Raw genomic sequence first — 17,216 nt, forward strand, 5'->3', positions numbered from 1 at the left:
AGCAGGATACATTGTACAGAAGGCTGGTCGTGTATATTGTTTTATTCATTCCAAAGCTTCTTGGACACTTTTTGGACAGCAGTCAACAATGATTGTTGGTATCAGAGCCGGCCCTAGGTATTTTTCAAGTGTAGGCGAACAGAATTTTGGCGCCCCACCCCCCAAAACAATCACTGAAAAATAAAAGCGTTGGATAAGCAAAAATGTTGGATAATAAGGAGGGATTAAGGGAAAGCCTATTAAAGATCAAATTACATTAAGATCTTACAAACTAAGCATGAAAACATCATGTTTTACAACAAATCAACAGAAAAAGCAGTCTCGACTGCGCCCCCATATGTTTTGCGCCACAGGCGACTGCTTAATTCACCTCATTGTTGGACCGCTTCTGGTTGGTATTAGTCTTTTAGTTTTGGTTCATTCTCCAAAACAGACTATTTTGAACATATTTGTAAAGATGTTCATATTCCTATGTTTCCAATGTCACAAGAAGAGCATAACATCAAAATTTTAAAATACTTCAGGTTTGCCATTTTGAAATTTGCTCATGCTTTTATTTCCACTTTTGATTTTACAAGTTTAGAGCAGAAGGAAACATGTTCAGTGTTTATACCAAGGTATGCAGTCTACCCTAAAATGCCCTGTTTTGTTTTTCTTTAAAGATTTTTATAACAGCTCAGGCATGGGCAAACTTGGGCCCTCCCTCCAGGTGTTTTGGACTTCAGCTCCCACCATTCCTAACAGCCTCAGGCCCCTTCCTTTTCCCCCTCAGCCGCTTAAGCATCTCCTTCTCCTCCTTCTCCTCGCTTAAGGGGGAAAAGGAAGGGGCCTGAGGCTGTTAGGAATGGTGGGAGTTGAAGTCCAAAACACCTGAAGGAAGGGCCCAAGTTTGCCCATGCCTGAGCTATCTGCATCTCATACCAGCAGTTACTTAAATAAGGCAACACAAATTTTGGAGTATGATACAATTAGACAATGTCATACTCCTTTCTGAAAATATGAAAATGCTTTCAAAAGAGTTGCCTGATCCTCTGTTATGGTGAAACACATGTCAAATAATAAGCATGACATCCTCAAGTGAAAGACTAGTTCTAGACACACAGAGGTTATGAAAACCGAGTGAGCAAAGTTTTACAAAAAGGGGAATTTTTAAAGGTGATTTTTTAAAAAGGTGAAATTCTGTCGGAGTTCCAGAATTTGCAATTTCATTAAGACTTCCACTCAATTATAAAAGCCACCCAGTTCAAGATTTGGAAGCAATATAATTCCGTATAATTTAGAGAAAAGGCTGAAACAAATTTCAAAATGGTAATTTCAGAACTTGGAAGTATCAGAGTTCTGTGTTTGTAATACTGTAATTCTAGTATCTTGAGGGATCAGATCAGAGAAAAACAGAGAGGTAGAGATGGGCAGAACAAGTGTAGAGAAGTTGGAAGTACATCCCATTATAATATTCCCACTAAAGTGCAGTGTTTTTTTCTTTGCAGTAAAGTACAATAGTAGAGACTGCTGTGGGCACTTTGTTTCAGTTCCATGAGCCAGAAAACACAGTGTGGAAAAACAATCCCTGTCTAGTAGCAACCATGAGTAGAATATTGAGGACAATTCAGGTGTATGGTTGTGAATCTTTCAGAGCAAACATAATAATATTTATGTGTATGGGCATAACTCCAATCAGGTTTTACAAATCTAATCCAGAAATCTAGCACTAAATGGATAATCACCTTTGACTTCAATGATAATTTTAAAAAACCTTAACTGCTGGGCATGCTTCGGAGATTGTGCTTGTGTTGTATCAACCTGAATCTTGTGGGTAAGGGGAATTTCATCACATCTGTTTTCACAAAATTAAAACACAACTGGCCAATCACAGTAGCCTTTCTTCTCATAAAAGACCAGACCATCAGGACAGTCCATTATATATGTGTTTTCATTAGAGCATGAGATGAATTTGTGTGGATCTGGTAGGTAAGCATAGTTGCCATCAGGTTTACCACGGCAAAAGTTCTCAGGTAAAACAGTGGTAGGTTCAGGAGTGCTGAAGGATGTTTCAGTAGGCAAAGGGATCAAGGTTGGTGCAATTCCAGAGCCTCCACATACTGAAAGAAATATGAGAAAATCACATTATTGTTGTCTTGTAATCAGCCATATTATTCCAACAAATTCCAAGCAGCCTACAGCCTATGACTATAAAGGAATATACTCTGCATCGACACAGTGTGAACTCAACTTCACTATAACCAAGAGACAAATAAATCCTGTCATGTAATATGGGTTTTTTTATCGTGTTAACAAGTCGCTTCTGGTGTGAGAGAATTGGTCATCTACAGAGACGTTTCCCAGGGGACGCCAGATATGTTACTGGGAGTCCCTGCAAGCTAGAGCTGATAGACAGAAGCTCACTCCATCTTGTGGATTCCCAATTTTCAGGTCAGCAGTTCGCAAGGGTTAAACCACTGTGCCACCATGGCTCCTATGTAACATAGGTGATCTTGTTGTAGAATGTTACTATGCTGTTTTCAAGAATGAGCTGTGGAGATAAAGGCTGCAATCCCAAAGTTTTGTTCAAGAAATAAGTCTCACTAAATGTACTGAGAATTTAAAAGCCAATCTGACTTCACAAATGTATCAGAAAGTGACAGTCCGTATTGTGATATTAAACACAAACAACATTTTATTAATTACAGGAATATATGACTTTTTCCTAATTTGTTTTATTCTAAAGGAGTGTCCTATTTTTCCAATTAGATATTTACTGGTGCATTTGTGGAAATCATGTTTGTTACAAAGTAACGAGTCTACCCAATCGCTTCCCCTCTCCATATTTTCCAAATACTATTTGCAATCCACACACTCCACTTAAAATCATTTTGGTGCAGCATTTTATTACTAAGCTCCAATTATACTGCTCTGGAATAAGATCAATGTTGCTGTACCAATGGGCAGTCTGGGGGAGCCCTTACTTCCTACTCAATAAGGTCAGCATGGAAACTAAGTTCCACATATTAATAATTTTCTAATAAATATATGTAATGTAGTGCAGAAGAAGAATTCTTTCTTGAGGTTCCTTTTAAACCAGTGCAAAAGCAGGAGAACCATAATCCCTTGAGTATCCATTTAGGAGTTGCCTCAACTCTTAAACAGACACATATCAAATCAAAAAGAGAGAGAGAGAGAGCAAGAACAAAAAGTTGTTAATAGCTACTAAAAATCTGCCCTACTGTAATTACTTCAGGAAATTATTGCTAATGCACAATCCCTCTGATTAAACACAACTTCAAAGGAAATGCAAGACAGTTCCAAACGTGGAATGCAAAAAATGATTTAACTCCCTTTGGTACCCTCTCTGCTTTCTTTTTAATAACACCAACACCCCGTGGTTAGTTGGCATCATCTCACCATTGCCTGAAAGAGATTTCTTCAGCTCATGCATCAGAGGGTAAGGTCCACTATCACAGAAGGTGCCTCTGAAGTCATCCAGGTCAACTGCCCATACAATGGCACCACCAAACTTGTTGTCCTTCACAAACTGAGTCTGCCAGCAAAACCAATTGAGATAAATGTGTAAGCAAGAGGTATAAGAAGAAAAGTGAACCAAGATGTAAGCAAAGAAGCCCTTACTTTGTATCTAAAGCTCCTTTCATCATCATAGCCAACCCACTCAGAATTGTGGTGGGCATAGGGAACTGACTGATCTTCAATCCACTCTTTAGTAGCACCAGCTTTTAGGAAATCACAGATCTGGAAAACAAACATCCCATGTTATAACTGTTAATAAATTGGGGAAAGTCTGCTTTTTGATCTGATGCATTCATTGTAACATTTGGTTCTACTGATGTTAGAGATGTACGCCATATTTCAACAGCTCCACTCATGGAAGGATGAATTCTGCGCAAGAAAAATCAGGTTTCATTTCCAGGTATATGGCCATTTCCTAAGATTGTGCATACTGCTACCGTAGTAGATGACTGGACAATTACACTTCCAATATTTTGTATTGCAAACTGTTTTCAGTTGCATTGGTCCTGAAAAGGTAAAAAATGCCAGTGCTTGGAAAAATTAATCATAGGGGGAAGAAATCTGCCTAGCAACATTGTTGGTATAAATTCATGAAGCTGCCTCCATTTTTGGACCTTTTTGGAGCTGCAGCTACCAGGAGAATCATGATAATGGCCTGCAGTTCAACATTTTATGATTATGTTGTTGTTAACTGCTATCAAGTCAACTTCAATTTATGGCAGCCTTATGAATAGGAGACCTCCAAGTCACCCTATCTTCATTGGCTCTGCTGAGGTTTTGCAGATTTAGGTGTGTTTTATTTGATTGGGTCTATCCATCTGTAAAAAGGTCTTCCCCTTTTTCTACTGCCTTCTCCCTTATTGCCTTTTCTAGTCACAGGACCTCCTATAGTGCCTTCTCATGAAAAAATCAAAGTACAATAGTCTCAGTTAAATCGCATGGACTTCTAGGCAGAGTTTAGACACAAGGAATCCCATAAGAAGTTTTTCAGGACTCGCACCTTGTTCAACCCATTTATATGTCTTTTTATTATCCCACATAGAACTCTTTTCCAGCACCATATTTCAAATGAATTGATTTTTCTCTGATCAGATTTTTTTTATTGCCCAGCTTTCATAACCATACAACAAAATTGGCATGAACAATCCTAACTTTTGCATTCAGTGTCCACTATACCACTGGAAAGAACAGGTTCTGAGTCAAACACCTGTCCCCTAGGAAGCAGCTAACTGAAGAGCTCCTTGGTTGGATCAAGTGAAAGGTATAGTTCATCATTCTGTTTCCACAAAGACAAACCGTAGTCCTATAGGAGGTCCTGTGACAGAGCAGTGAAGAAAGAGGGCCTTGCTTTCAAACAAATGAAGTCAGAACTTCCTGAACTAAAGGAGAGTGGGTAGGGCTGGCCAAGACGTAACACAGATCAGTGGGATAAGGAACGGCTGGGGAAATGGGAGGTGTGTGTAAAGAAAGGGTGAGGCTGGAGTAAAAGGATTGAAAAAGAAGAACACAGTGAACTGGGGAGTGAGGTGAAAGGACTGGAAGAATCAGAAACTAGTAATGCCCTTGGATTTATCTGCAATGAGGAAACAATAAATATTTTTGTGAGTATCAGCTTACTGGGTGTTTGCTGAATGTCTGCCAGGGAACTGTTAACATTAGCTTCGTCAAGTGCTGATATGAAGTGTGTTTTTAAGGTTGCCAGAGCTGCTTAGGGGAAAGTAGTAGTTTTTTTTCTTTTGGATTTTAATTCGGAGAATAAATAAGTTGCAAGCTGAGGCTTTTCAAATTCAAAAAATGTTATCCCTTTTCTATTCAAAAACCATTACTTATCCTGTAGTCTGGATCCCTTCAGATCCCCTTCTTTGTAAAGATCTCTCCTCCCTAATTAATTACTTATAAATTACCACTTGAATAAATGAACTTCCTGAAATCTTCTGATGTGTTGGATTGAGGTGAAGGGAGGTGAAGGGAGGGATCTTTGCCATTTTGCCAGCTAAGTAAAAACCTCGCACTTTCAAATCCTTCAAGATCTTCCCATTCAAGCTGTTCTAATCATTTGATGTGTGCTGGAGAACAAAATATGACCAGCAGCATGAGAATTTATAAAGTGGGTATTAATGTCAAGCAATATCAGGATTTAGTTATTTGTCCCTGCCAAGATTCATTTTATTAATGAAACAGAGAATGTATGTATTAATAAAGGTAAAGGTATCCCCTGACATTAAGTCGTGTCCGACTCTGGGGGTTGGTGCTCATCTCCATTTCTAAGCCAAAGAGCCAGCGTTGTCCATAGACATCTCCAATGTCATGTGGCCAGCATGACTGCATGAAGCGCCGTTACCTTCCCACGGAGCGGTACCTATTGATCTACTCACATTTGCATGTTTTCGAACTGCTAGGTTGGCAGAAGCTGGAGCTCACTCAGCTCCCCGGATTTGAACCTGCGACCTTTTGGTCTGCAAGTTCAACAACTCAGTGCTTTAACACACTGCACCACCGAGGGCTCCTACGTATGATCAACACTTTTTAAATCGTGTCAGACGCGACTTGAGAACATACTGCAAGTTGCTTCTCGTGTGAGAGAATTGGTCATCTACAGAGACATTGCCCAGGGGACATATAAACCATCATTGTGCTTTGAATCCAGAGCCCAGAGAAATGCCCTCTTTTCCACATCAAGTGTCATTGATCTGGCCTTCTAAAGGAGAAGGACAGCCCACATTGGCTGAACTTCATACTTTTGCCCATTTCCATTGGTTTTCTATGTGTTTCATGTTTTTTAGATTGTAAGCCTGAAGGCAGGGAATGGTTAAAATAGTCTAGGGTCAGAAGTCAGAATGACTTGAAAGCAAACAACAACAAAGTGGCACAGATTTCTTTTAGGTGAAGTGTGAGAATATAAATGCTCTAAATAAATACATACATACATACATACATACATACATACACACATACATGCATACATAAATCAACCATGAACAGCCTTATCTCCATAAATGCAGAATGTCTTTAGAAATTGTCCAAATTGACAGGCAGGGCTGTATCTTGCAGTAGAAAAATCTTTAGTTTAATTAGGTGCTGTTTGAAGAATTACTTCCCTGCACATTCTGAATAACTTCGGATAGTGGTGGTAGGCCCACCAAGCCTGACAAGCAAAGAATTGCTCAGATTCATTGAGTTCATTACCTCGTAATAAGCCCAGAAGCCTTCCTCGCGTGTATATTTCCCTGCAGAAGCAGGACCACTGGCAGGGGCACCCACAGATGTTTTGGTGCTGCTTAGTCTAAAGGTGCGTCCATAAGTGGGGAATCCCATAAGAAGTTTTTCAGGACTCGCACCTTGTTCAACCCAGTAATTCATGGCCTTTTCCTAAAGGAAGAACAAGAAAAATTCTAAGAACTACTGCTTAACTATATCACCAGTCACATGAGAAAATATACTGATTTCCATGTTCTTACACAGTTGAAATATTCATTTTCCCATGGGTAATCACCAGCATACAAGGGACTGTTGTGTCCTGTGACTTTGTCAAAAGTACCACCATGGAAATCATAGGCCATCACACCCACTGAGTCTAGCACCCTGTAAGAAAATAGAACTTAGAATTAGATCAGCTCAAGGAACATATTCAGAAAGGCGTTATTGTTCAATTATCACCACCACCACCACCACCACCACCACCACCCTATTTTAATCTCAGGAACCAAGGCACAAAATTGCTTCTAAGACCCAAAGAGATGTTTCTTGATCTCAAGGAAATTGCCAAACAAAGCAGCCTTAATATTACTAATCAAAAAGGCATTGTGCAGCTATTTTGCCTTTCCCTTTTTAATTGTTATGTACATATGGTAAGAAAAAGGAAAATAGCAACTACAGGACAACACAAAGTTTCAAGAGAAAGACAATAACATCTAGATAACATCTTATCAATAGCTATTTTACAACATTTGGAATATCAGACAAAAATTAGGGTTTGGGTTTATAGGCAAATGCATTTGGGTTCAGCACTCTCTTTAAAAAATGAAATATCATGGCTTCATTCCATGAAGCTATTTTTTTTTCTTTCAACTCACATGCTTATTTTTTCAACTTCATATGCTGAATCAATTGTGTCTTTGCCAGCAGCAACTGCTGCACTAAGCAACAATCTATTTTTTCCAGTCCTCTTGGCTTCTTCATCAAAAGCTTCTGATAGTTCCTAGGAAAGCAAAAAGGTACACAAGAGCTTGTTAGAATCACTGCTTCTTAAACTGTGGGTCCCAACCCTAGATGGGGGCCCTCTTAGCTCAATGTTGGGGTTCCGAAAAAATTGGTAACAGTAAATGTTTTCTGAATGTCACCTAGTGGTTGTTTTAGACATTATACAAATTATGCAGTGTTTACAGTGGACTCCGCAGAAGATGCTTCAGCTGTACTTCATAAAAAGGAAAATCAGCTTGCTTAGCAAGGCTTACAGATGTTGACTTTTAATCAGTACATGGTTTCCAAATTGAGAAGTTTTAAAGCCCTGGTTTACACCACCAAAATAATACATCTGAAATTCAGATTGTTCAGCCCTCAGAGCCCATTAGGGAATCTGGAACAGCGCCTATCTATAATATACTGCACTAAAGTTTGAATAAGCACCATTTTATTTCTTCTTCTCCTTCAAAGTGATTTGCCTACTGCTGCCTTCCGAACAAACGGCTTCCCAGGAGAGCCTTGCTGAGGAAGTCGCTTGTTGGGATATCAGAAGAAGGCACCCAGCCATGCAATCAATGGTGAGGAGGTATCCCAAAACTTTCGCATTGTTGATCACATGACTGGGCACCTCTTTCTGAGAAAAATGACCCCCCCCCCCTTCCCGGGAGAAAGCAGCAGTGGTGATGGATCCAAGCACAAAGGAAAAGTCAAGGACTTCCCCTCCACTTCTTTAATGTCACAAAGCACAAAGCAGCACTGGACATGTAAAATAAATGGTGATGTCTGACAAACAGACTCGGTCACCACTCCCAAGCCATCCCAATCTTAATTGTAACATGCAACTCAGCCACAGTCCAAATTTTACTAGAAATTCCAGAGCAAAATGTGAGTTTGGGTAAAACCTAAAAGAGGCACTTTCTCTGCTAAAGGTGCCACATATTATTATTTATTACAAGCATTTATATCACGCCCTTCTCACCCCCCGAAGGGAGACTCATTATTGGAGGGGGGGGGGGGGGTGAAATAGACAGACCCTAAAACATTTAGCCTTTATCTGATGCAAAACTGTCAGTAGGAGAATTCTTCTCACCAATGTAACCATTTCTTCTCCAGTTGGTAGGTATAACCAGGGGAACTTACTGATCTCTTACCTGGACCAACAAAGTGAAGCGTTGCTTATCCTCAGGAGGGCTACCCCTAGAACCTGGATATTCGAAGTCCAGATCAAGCCCATCAAATCCATGTTGCCGTAAATACACCGTTGTTGACTCAATGAAGGTTTGGCGATTGGCTGAGGTAGAAAGCATTTCACTGAAGCTAGGGAAGGGGAATGAAATTCCTTGATTAAACAATTCTATGCAAAAAGCATTTTACACCAAATAGGATCGGAGTGGTAGGAGAGTTGGGTGGGGTGACTGGAGGTTAGTGGGTTCAGCAAATATAGTTCCTTCCAACATTTTGCTTTTACATTCATTTTTAAAGGCATGAAAGTCTGCGCTCACTGGGTAGGTACAATTTCTGAACATTTATTGTTTTATTCAATTTTATTACATGAATCTCTCACTGGGGTGGGAGAGGCGCTATGGGGCCAGAAGGAAGGGAATAGGGAGCAAGTGCACATGTGATCCAAATTTCTGTCACTGAATCTCCTTCTGGGGAAGTTAGTGTGTAAAGTGGATGATAACACCAATAGGAAAAAACAAATCTATTGGTTGGAAACATAAACTAGCCGCTGTTTCAGGCCATGTGTCTGAAAATAATTTGCACATTGCAGCTGAATTATTTTGCAGGTATGGAAGAAGCTAAGGGTAATGCTGCCATGTAGATAATGAGTTGCCTTACAATTTGGACAATTTTTATTTATTTGATTTATTTTTCACCTTTCTTCACTTCTTGCTTCTTTCTCCCCCTAGCAATGTATAGTGATGACTAGTTGCTCCAAAATCACCTTTCTCCCACTTCCATGTCTAGTTATGCAGAAAAGTCCTGACTAAACACTTATAAAAGATAAACATGTTGCCTGCCTAATAAACACAAATGTTTATAAGACAAGTGCAATGCCAGCAGGTGGGAAGGGCAAAAATCAAAGCAGAGTGTGTATCTTTTTAGGCATGAAGAGCAAGAAACAGTAGCAAAAAAAATCCTCCCTGAAGGGATAATGGGATTGGGATCTGGTTCACAGAACTATAAAATGCAGAAATTATATGTGGAACTCAGTGCAAAACATGTTTCCGTTCTGTTTCTGTTCATGAGGGAAAGGGTTAAAGGGAGAACTATTTATACCAATTAGTTAATTGTCCTTAGTTTCCACCGGAATTAATTGTAGTTTAAATCATGACTGTTGTTGTTGTTGTTTTGTTTTGTTTTTTGGGGAGTTTTGAATTTCATTTTCAGATGACTTTTAATGAGATGCAGTTGGATCATTGTAACACAGAGGATTTTGGATGATCCTATAATTGTTGAAATTAGTCATGATTAAAGTACAAAAATTTGTCATCTGACCAGGTGGAGAATTTAAAGTCTGATGGATTGAACTCCACAATGACAGAGTAAAAATTTATGATATTATGTTTCTTCTGGCTCATTCACACAGACAGCAGGTTAGGATGGAAACCCTCATGGTCTCTTCTAACTGTGATTCTATGGCACTTAAAGGGGAATAATCGCACCATGATGGTATGTACAGTGGAAATGAGTTCTTGGTAGAGTAAGATAAAAATATACCGGTATGTGCAAATGCAAAAAGAAAGGCAAAGAGTGGAAGAAAGAATAACTCTTCTTCATAATCATTATCCTCCCGTTTCTATTGTCTCAAGAGCTATAGCATAGGTCTTGAGGAGCAAAGAGGAAGCTTCCAAGTATATGCCACAATTCTTGAAATGCCCCAACCTAAATTAACCCAAAAGCCCCCAGTTTCAAACAATCCACTGTACCGACAACTAAGCTACTCTTCAAGTCACAGTGGCCTTAGCATCACTGCTGTAATCAATCCAAAAGTCAATTAAAAAAAATTACCCTGAGCCAAAGTTCCATCCTCCAACAGCAAGCAGGGTCAACGCATTTGGGTTTCTGTGAAAAGAAAAATAGTTTTTGTGTTTAGACCAGAATTGGAAGTGGGCTTATGATAGGACATGTATAGTTAGTGTTATTTCAGGTGAAATCATCACACATACACTTGAACAACCATTGGTATTACATCAGTAACATTTAAGGCTTGGGGACTAGGCTGGTCCTACCATTCAACAGTATGAAGCAACTAACTTTTTTAGGAAGGAGGTACTCCGTTTTCTATGCACCACCCCAAACTAGACTCCAATTCTCAGCATCAACGTAGGATCACCTGTTTGTCCACCGATTCTGCACTTGGAGTTATTACATTTCAACCACACATCTCTTTCTGCACTGCTCACAGAATACGTAGTTAGTATCCTTAGTACTTTACAACTGAGAGTTTCCATTTTACAAGTATAAATGTTAAACGCACTGGCTATTGTATTCAATTTGGAACACACACACTACAAATACCATATTTCTTCTGTTCTAAAACACCATCAATTGTAAGATGCACACTTCTCTCTCTCTCTCTCTCTCTCATATATATATATGGTAAAGGTTTTCCTCTGACATTAAGTCTAATGTCCAATGCTGAGGGCTGGTGCTCATCTTCACTTCTAAACCAAAAAGCCAGCATTGTCCGTAGACACCTCCAAGGTCATGTGACAGGCATGACTGCATGGAGTGCTGTTGCCTTTCCACCAGAGCAGTACCTATTGATCTACTCACATTTGCATGTTTTGGAACTGCTAAGTTGGCAGAAGCTGGGGCTAACAGCAGGAGCTCACTCTGCTTCCCCAATTCAAACTGCCGACCTTTTGGTCAGCAAGTTCAGCAGCTCAGCAGTTTAACACACTGTGCCACCAGGGGCTCCATATGTATGTGTGTGTGTGTGTGTAAAAAACCACCCATGATTCTAAGATGCACCCCATTTTTATAAATGTTTATATGGGGGGAAGTGTAACTAAGGCCCCTTCTAGTGGTCCCTCCAGGCCATCCTCTCCTCCATCCCAGTGGTCTTTTTTCTTTTTTCTTTGCAGATTCATATGTTATTTGAGTGACTATATTCCTTCTGCTTATGTGATTGTTTTAGTCAATTGTTATGTTTTGTTTTTGTTTTTAATATAGCGTTTTATAGTGTCTCCAGTGTTTTATTGTACAATGTTTTATGCTGATTTTATATTGGAAACCGCCCTGAGTCCCTTTCGGGAGAGAGGGCGGTATACAAATAAACTTTTACTTACTTACTACTTACTTACAGCTGCATAAAATCCACATTATCTGTTTTGAACTGGATGATATGGCAGATGAAGATAATCCTGTTCAAATTAGATACTGTGGGTTTTCTGATTTTGATAATCTGTATTATCAGGCAATGCAGAAGAGGACTTAGAATCAAAGCAATGCAATATAAAGGAAAGAAGAGCACACATAGATGTGTATTAGGTAATAGAACCTAGATCTAGTAAGCATACAAATGGAGCACAATTCTCCATTATTATACTAATGGGGGTGAGGCAGAGGTTGCTCTTTTGCCCACACCTCCTTCCCAGTTGTGCAACTGTTGTGTACATGAAACATTGCTTTACAGATGGGGGAGGGACTTCTCTCAGAATAAGTAGACACCAATGCTGAAGTTCTGTAAGTTGTTATTTCTTTATAATGGTTCTGTGCAGACGTGGCATGCACACCCACTAAAACAGAGGACCTGAAAGCTCTAATCACCTCGCAACACTAGAGCATGAATCCACTTTAAATCCACTTTCTGCCTCTTGCAGAATTCTGGGACTTTTAGTTTAGGGAAGGGCCTTTAAACAGCTCACTAAACTACAAACCACAGAATTCTGCAGAAGCAAGAAACCGGATTTAAAGTGGATCCATGCTCTGGTGTGATGAGGCTAGAATCATCTGGATCTAGTAATTTCGTTACCTATTTTGCTTAGCTCCACAGACCTCCCAAATAATTCCTTTGCTTCTTACAAGACATGAAAGGCTTCCCATCCCACCCAGCATTTCCATCTGAACATTGCGTATTTCTACCTGACCTCTGCTTAAGTGCTTGTGTCTGAGGGTAGAGGACATCTACGTCGTTCCATTCAAAAGGAGAAATCCGATTGTCTTTAATAATCGCAAATGCAAAGGCATAATGTGTGCACAGCATGGGATCTGTATCCTTAGGGAAAAACGTTCCTGGAGCAGGACGGTACTGGGCCCAGTTAGTGATGTAACACACAATGTGGCAAGGATAACCTGGGAAGAAAGTGGAGATTATGTGGAACATCAGTTTTCATTTTAGTTCGCACACATGCTGTAAAAGTGTAGTGTCTCTCAAGACTCTCAAATTCCTATACAAATACTATTATGTTATCCCTTTTCTATTCAAAAACCATTACTTATCCTGTAGTCTGGATCCCTTCAGATCCCCTTCTTTGTAAAGATCTCTCCTCCCTAATTAATTACTTATAAATTACCACTTGAATAAATGAACTTCCTGAAATCTCTTGATGTGTTCGATTGAAGTGAAGGGAAGGATCTTTGCCATTTTGCCAGCTAAGTAAAGACCTCGCACTTTCAAATCCTTCAAGATCCCTCTCTTCACCTCAGTCCTTGAGAAATGAAATAAAAGCACTTGCATAGAGTTTTGGGATGTAGGGCATAGCGTTCATTGTAATGAGGGTTTAAGAGGGAGCATTCTGGCCTCCAATTAGATGTTATTAGGACAGCATTAGATTTGAATTATAGAGGAACTGTCCCATTCAAGCTGTTCTAATCATTGGCCAAAAGGTTTTTTTGATATATGCTGGAGAACAAAATATGACCAGCAGCATGAGAATTTATAAAGTGGGTATTAATGTCAAGCAATATCAGGATTTAGTTATTTGTCCCTGCCAAGATTCAGTTTATTAATGAAACAGAGAATGTATGTATTAATAAAGGTAAAGTTAAAAGTATCCTCTGACATTAAGTCTAGTCGTGTCTGACTCTGGGGGTTGGTGCTCATCTTCATTTCTAAGCCAAAGAGCTGGCGTTGTCCGTAGACACCTCCAAGGTCATGTGGCCGGCATGACTGCATGGAGCACCGTTATCTTCCCGCCAGAGGGTTACCTATTGGTCTACTCACATTTGCATGTTTTTGAACTCCCCAGATTTGAACCGCTAACCTTTCAGTCAGCAAGTTCAGCAGCTCAGCAGTTTAACCCGCTGCGCCACCAGGAGGCCTAGAGAATAATAATAATAATAATAATAATAATAATAATAATAATAATACTTTATTTATTACCCGCTTCCATCTCCCCAAGGGGACTCAGAGCGGTGCACATGGGGACCAAGCCTAATCAACATATAAAACTCTATCAATGTATTAATACATTGCTATTAACTTTGGATTTGTTCTCAATACAAATGTCAACTTTAGAAGATACGTATTCCTCAAGATCACTGCAAGGATGGAGTTAAATTATCCCATCCAGACTTACAGCAATTCAAGTACTTATCAACTAAGTTGAATTTTCAAAACCATATATGTGAAATGCATATGATCTAAGATCACATGCATTTGCCGTTAGTGCAACAGATTTAGTATTAAATCCATTATGTGAAGGGAACAGATGGTATCTAAATCTTTCCTTTAAAACTCTCAGCATCTTACTGCAGGATTTGCTGATACTCCAGATGTAGGCACTTTCATATACTTCCATATAAAGACTGTCAAAAGAATCAGCAAGAGATGAACAATGAAGATTCTTTGCTTTAGCAAACTTACCACTATCAGATTCTTTTCGTAGCTGAACTGATGGATGTTGCTCAGCAATGACCTTAAGTGGGTTCAGAACAAAGACAGTTCTACTTTGGACATCAGATCTCCCAGACATAAAAGTCCCTGTTGACAAACCTAAAACACATACATTGGTTATTATAGTAGCACAATATCATTATGGTAGTATAGTGGAAAGATAGAAAGTCAGACAAATAATAATATTTGTCTGCCAATATTTGACTGCCAATAAAGAATAAAAAGAACTAAATATCAAACATCTTAAATCCAAACCAATTTTCTGTAACTGGTTACTGTAATTAAACATATGGTGTATATATAGATATATACCATTTCAAACCTCTTATATAAAATTTCATAGAATAATAGAATGAGAATAATAGAGTTGGAAGAGACCTCATGGTCCATCCAGTCCAACCCTCTGCCAAGAAGCAGGAAAATCACATTCAAAGCACCCCTGACAGATGGCCATCCAGCCTCTGCTTAAAAGCCTTCTAAGGTGGAGCCTCCACCACATTCCAGGGAAGAGAGTTCCACTGCCAAACAGCTCTCACAGTGAGGAAGTTCTTCCTAATGTTCAGCTCCTTTCCTGTAGTTTGAAGCTGTTGTTCCACGTCCTAGTCTGCAGCGCAGCAGAAAACAAGCTTGCTCCCTCCTCCCTGTGACTTCCCCTCACACATTTATAGATGTCTATCATTTCTCCTCTCAGCCTTCTCTTCTGCAGGCTAAACATGGCCGGCTCTTTAAACCGCTCCTCATAGGGCTTGTTCTCCAGACCCTTGATTTGCGTGTCTCATATTATAGAAAGAAAACATCAACACTTCATAAATTTAAAACAACATAAATTGTCATATTTACAATATTTTGCACAAATCTGCTCTAACAAAAGAGGTATGCAAAAGTTTCATGAGTCAGCTAACATAAGATACAAGTTGTTATCATTTTGTGGGGTTTGTGTGTGTGCATTAAGCATAGGATTTGGGTTCCTATTATGGTACACAAAGAGCCAAAGCAAAGATAAACATTCACACTAGCAGAGCAGGTTTCAATACATTCTGCCTTCATTACTGGCACACACACAAAATGAAGGGCAAAATCATTTTTCATAGATGAGAGAATAAATGGATCTTGTCAATTCTTCTTCCCTCCTCAAGAACAAAGTCTGAATCTTAAAGGGATGGTAGTGGTTTTAAATCAGAATATATTCTCATCCATGCTCTTTCTTTCTGGCTGGATCTGCACTGCCAAATAATGCAGTGTGAAGTACATTATATAATCAATGTAGACCAGGCATGGGCAAACTTTGGCCCTCCAGATATTTTGGACTTCAACTCCCACAAAGCCTACTGGCTGTTAGGAATTGTGGGAGTTGAAGTCCAAAACACCTGGAGGGCCGAAGTTTGCCCGTGCCTGGTGTGGACCCTGACCATATAATGCACTTCAAACTCTACTATTTGGCAGTGTAGATCCAGCCTGACTCTCTCCACACGCACCCACACTTACCTATCTACCTATCTTTAAGGAAAAGCTTCTTAAAAAATAATTAGTGCTATGCTAAAAGCCTCTCTACAGTCACTTGTTCTCATACATTTTGAATATTCTAGATGAAATATATAGGCATTACCAGCCCTTTCCTTTTGTTTCAGAAGCAAATATTTTTTCACAAGTATGATAGGATTCTAAGAATCGTTTTCTGAATTGCCCTTCTCCAATTCACTTTCGAATATATTTACCATAAGGCAGATGTGAATTAAAGATAAAGCCCCTGAAACCGACACCATCCTCACCTATTTACCACCATTTCTACAATGGCAAGTGATATAAGAACCTTAATTGTCAAAGTTGAAGTATTCTTAGAATTCACTACTCCACAACTTTCTTGGGGCCCTTCCACACCACCCTATACCCCAGAATATCAAGACAGAAAAATCCCACATTATCTGAGTGTGGACTCAGATAACCCAATGCAAAGCATTGTGGGATTTTCTGCCTTGATATTCTGTGATATAGCGCTGTGTGGAAGGGCCCTATGTCTTCCTTTTATCAAGGGAACAGAATTGGGTTTACAATCCAAATGGCTTACCTGGTTTTCCAGGATGTTTTCTAACTGCCCATACTCCAATGTCCATTGTTTGTTCAATGCCAATGTCATCCCAGATAGAGTGAAGTTTTCCTTTAACTAACACACTTTCATGAACACACCTGTAGAAATATTCCATTTAGAAGGAACCATTCTAGAAATCATTTGCATGCAGCCCTCTTGGGTGTACCATCTACACTGCCTTATAATAGTTTCAGAATGCATTGAACTGGATTATATGGCAATGTAGTCTCATATAATCCAGTTTAATGCAGTTAATCTGCATTCTAAAACTGCATTATATGGTAGTGTAGATGGGGCCTTAGACCTCAAGTGCCAGAAGAGGATCCAAGCGTATTCCCATGCTATGTGTGTGCTCCTTCATAATGACTGCAACCCAATCCAGAACAGGTGGATGGCCCAATCCCCAGTCTTGACTACTAATCTGTAGAGACCCTGTTTTACCAGAATCTGCCTTTAGTTTATTAGCCCTCTTTCTGCCCATAATAGAACCCACCACTGGTCCAGCATTTACACAACCCCAGCAGATTCCAATGACAGTGGGAAGTCAACATGAGTGTTATCAGCATACCATTGGCATCCTGC

At 39.6% G+C, this 17,216-nt stretch overlaps 1 protein-coding gene across 1 annotated transcript; it reads right to left on the reverse strand.

The window, feature by feature from the left end:
• Window positions 1–790: 790 nt before the first annotated feature.
• LOC100557097 (chitinase-3-like protein 1) lies at window positions 791–17,009 on the reverse strand. The gene is made up of 11 exons (XM_008109931.3): window positions 16,614–17,009; window positions 14,519–14,647; window positions 12,801–13,005; window positions 10,717–10,770; window positions 8,853–9,018; window positions 7,593–7,717; window positions 6,978–7,101; window positions 6,706–6,888; window positions 3,622–3,741; window positions 3,400–3,535; window positions 791–2,099 (listed from the first exon to the last, which is right to left on the reverse strand). Exons 1-11 carry the CDS (start codon window positions 16,747–16,749, stop codon window positions 1,849–1,851), a joined length of 1,629 nt encoding a protein of 542 aa, XP_008108138.3. The 5' UTR covers window positions 16,750–17,009; the 3' UTR covers window positions 791–1,848.
• Window positions 17,010–17,216: the final 207 nt, after the last annotated feature.

The sequence above is a fragment of the Anolis carolinensis genome, chromosome 4, assembly GCF_035594765.1.
Source record: "Anolis carolinensis isolate JA03-04 chromosome 4, rAnoCar3.1.pri, whole genome shotgun sequence".
Classification (NCBI taxonomy): domain Eukaryota; kingdom Metazoa; phylum Chordata; class Lepidosauria; order Squamata; family Dactyloidae; genus Anolis; species Anolis carolinensis.

What these genes read in the sequence shown, in the direction of transcription:
- LOC100557097 (XM_008109931.3), bottom strand. Translation starts at nt 16,749, where the DNA reads ATGGAATATTTCTACAGGTGTGTTCATGAAAGTGTGTTAGTTAAAGGA. An exon ending in AAAACATCCTGGAAAACCAG is followed by an intron (nt 14,648 to 16,613) that starts GTAAGCCATTTG and finishes TATGTGTTTTAG; the next exon opens with GTTTGTCAACAGGGACTTTT. An exon ending in GAAGTTGAAAAAATAAGCAT is followed by an intron (nt 7,102 to 7,592) that starts GTGAGTTGAAAG and finishes ATTTTCTTACAG; the next exon opens with GGTGCTAGACTCAGTGGGTG.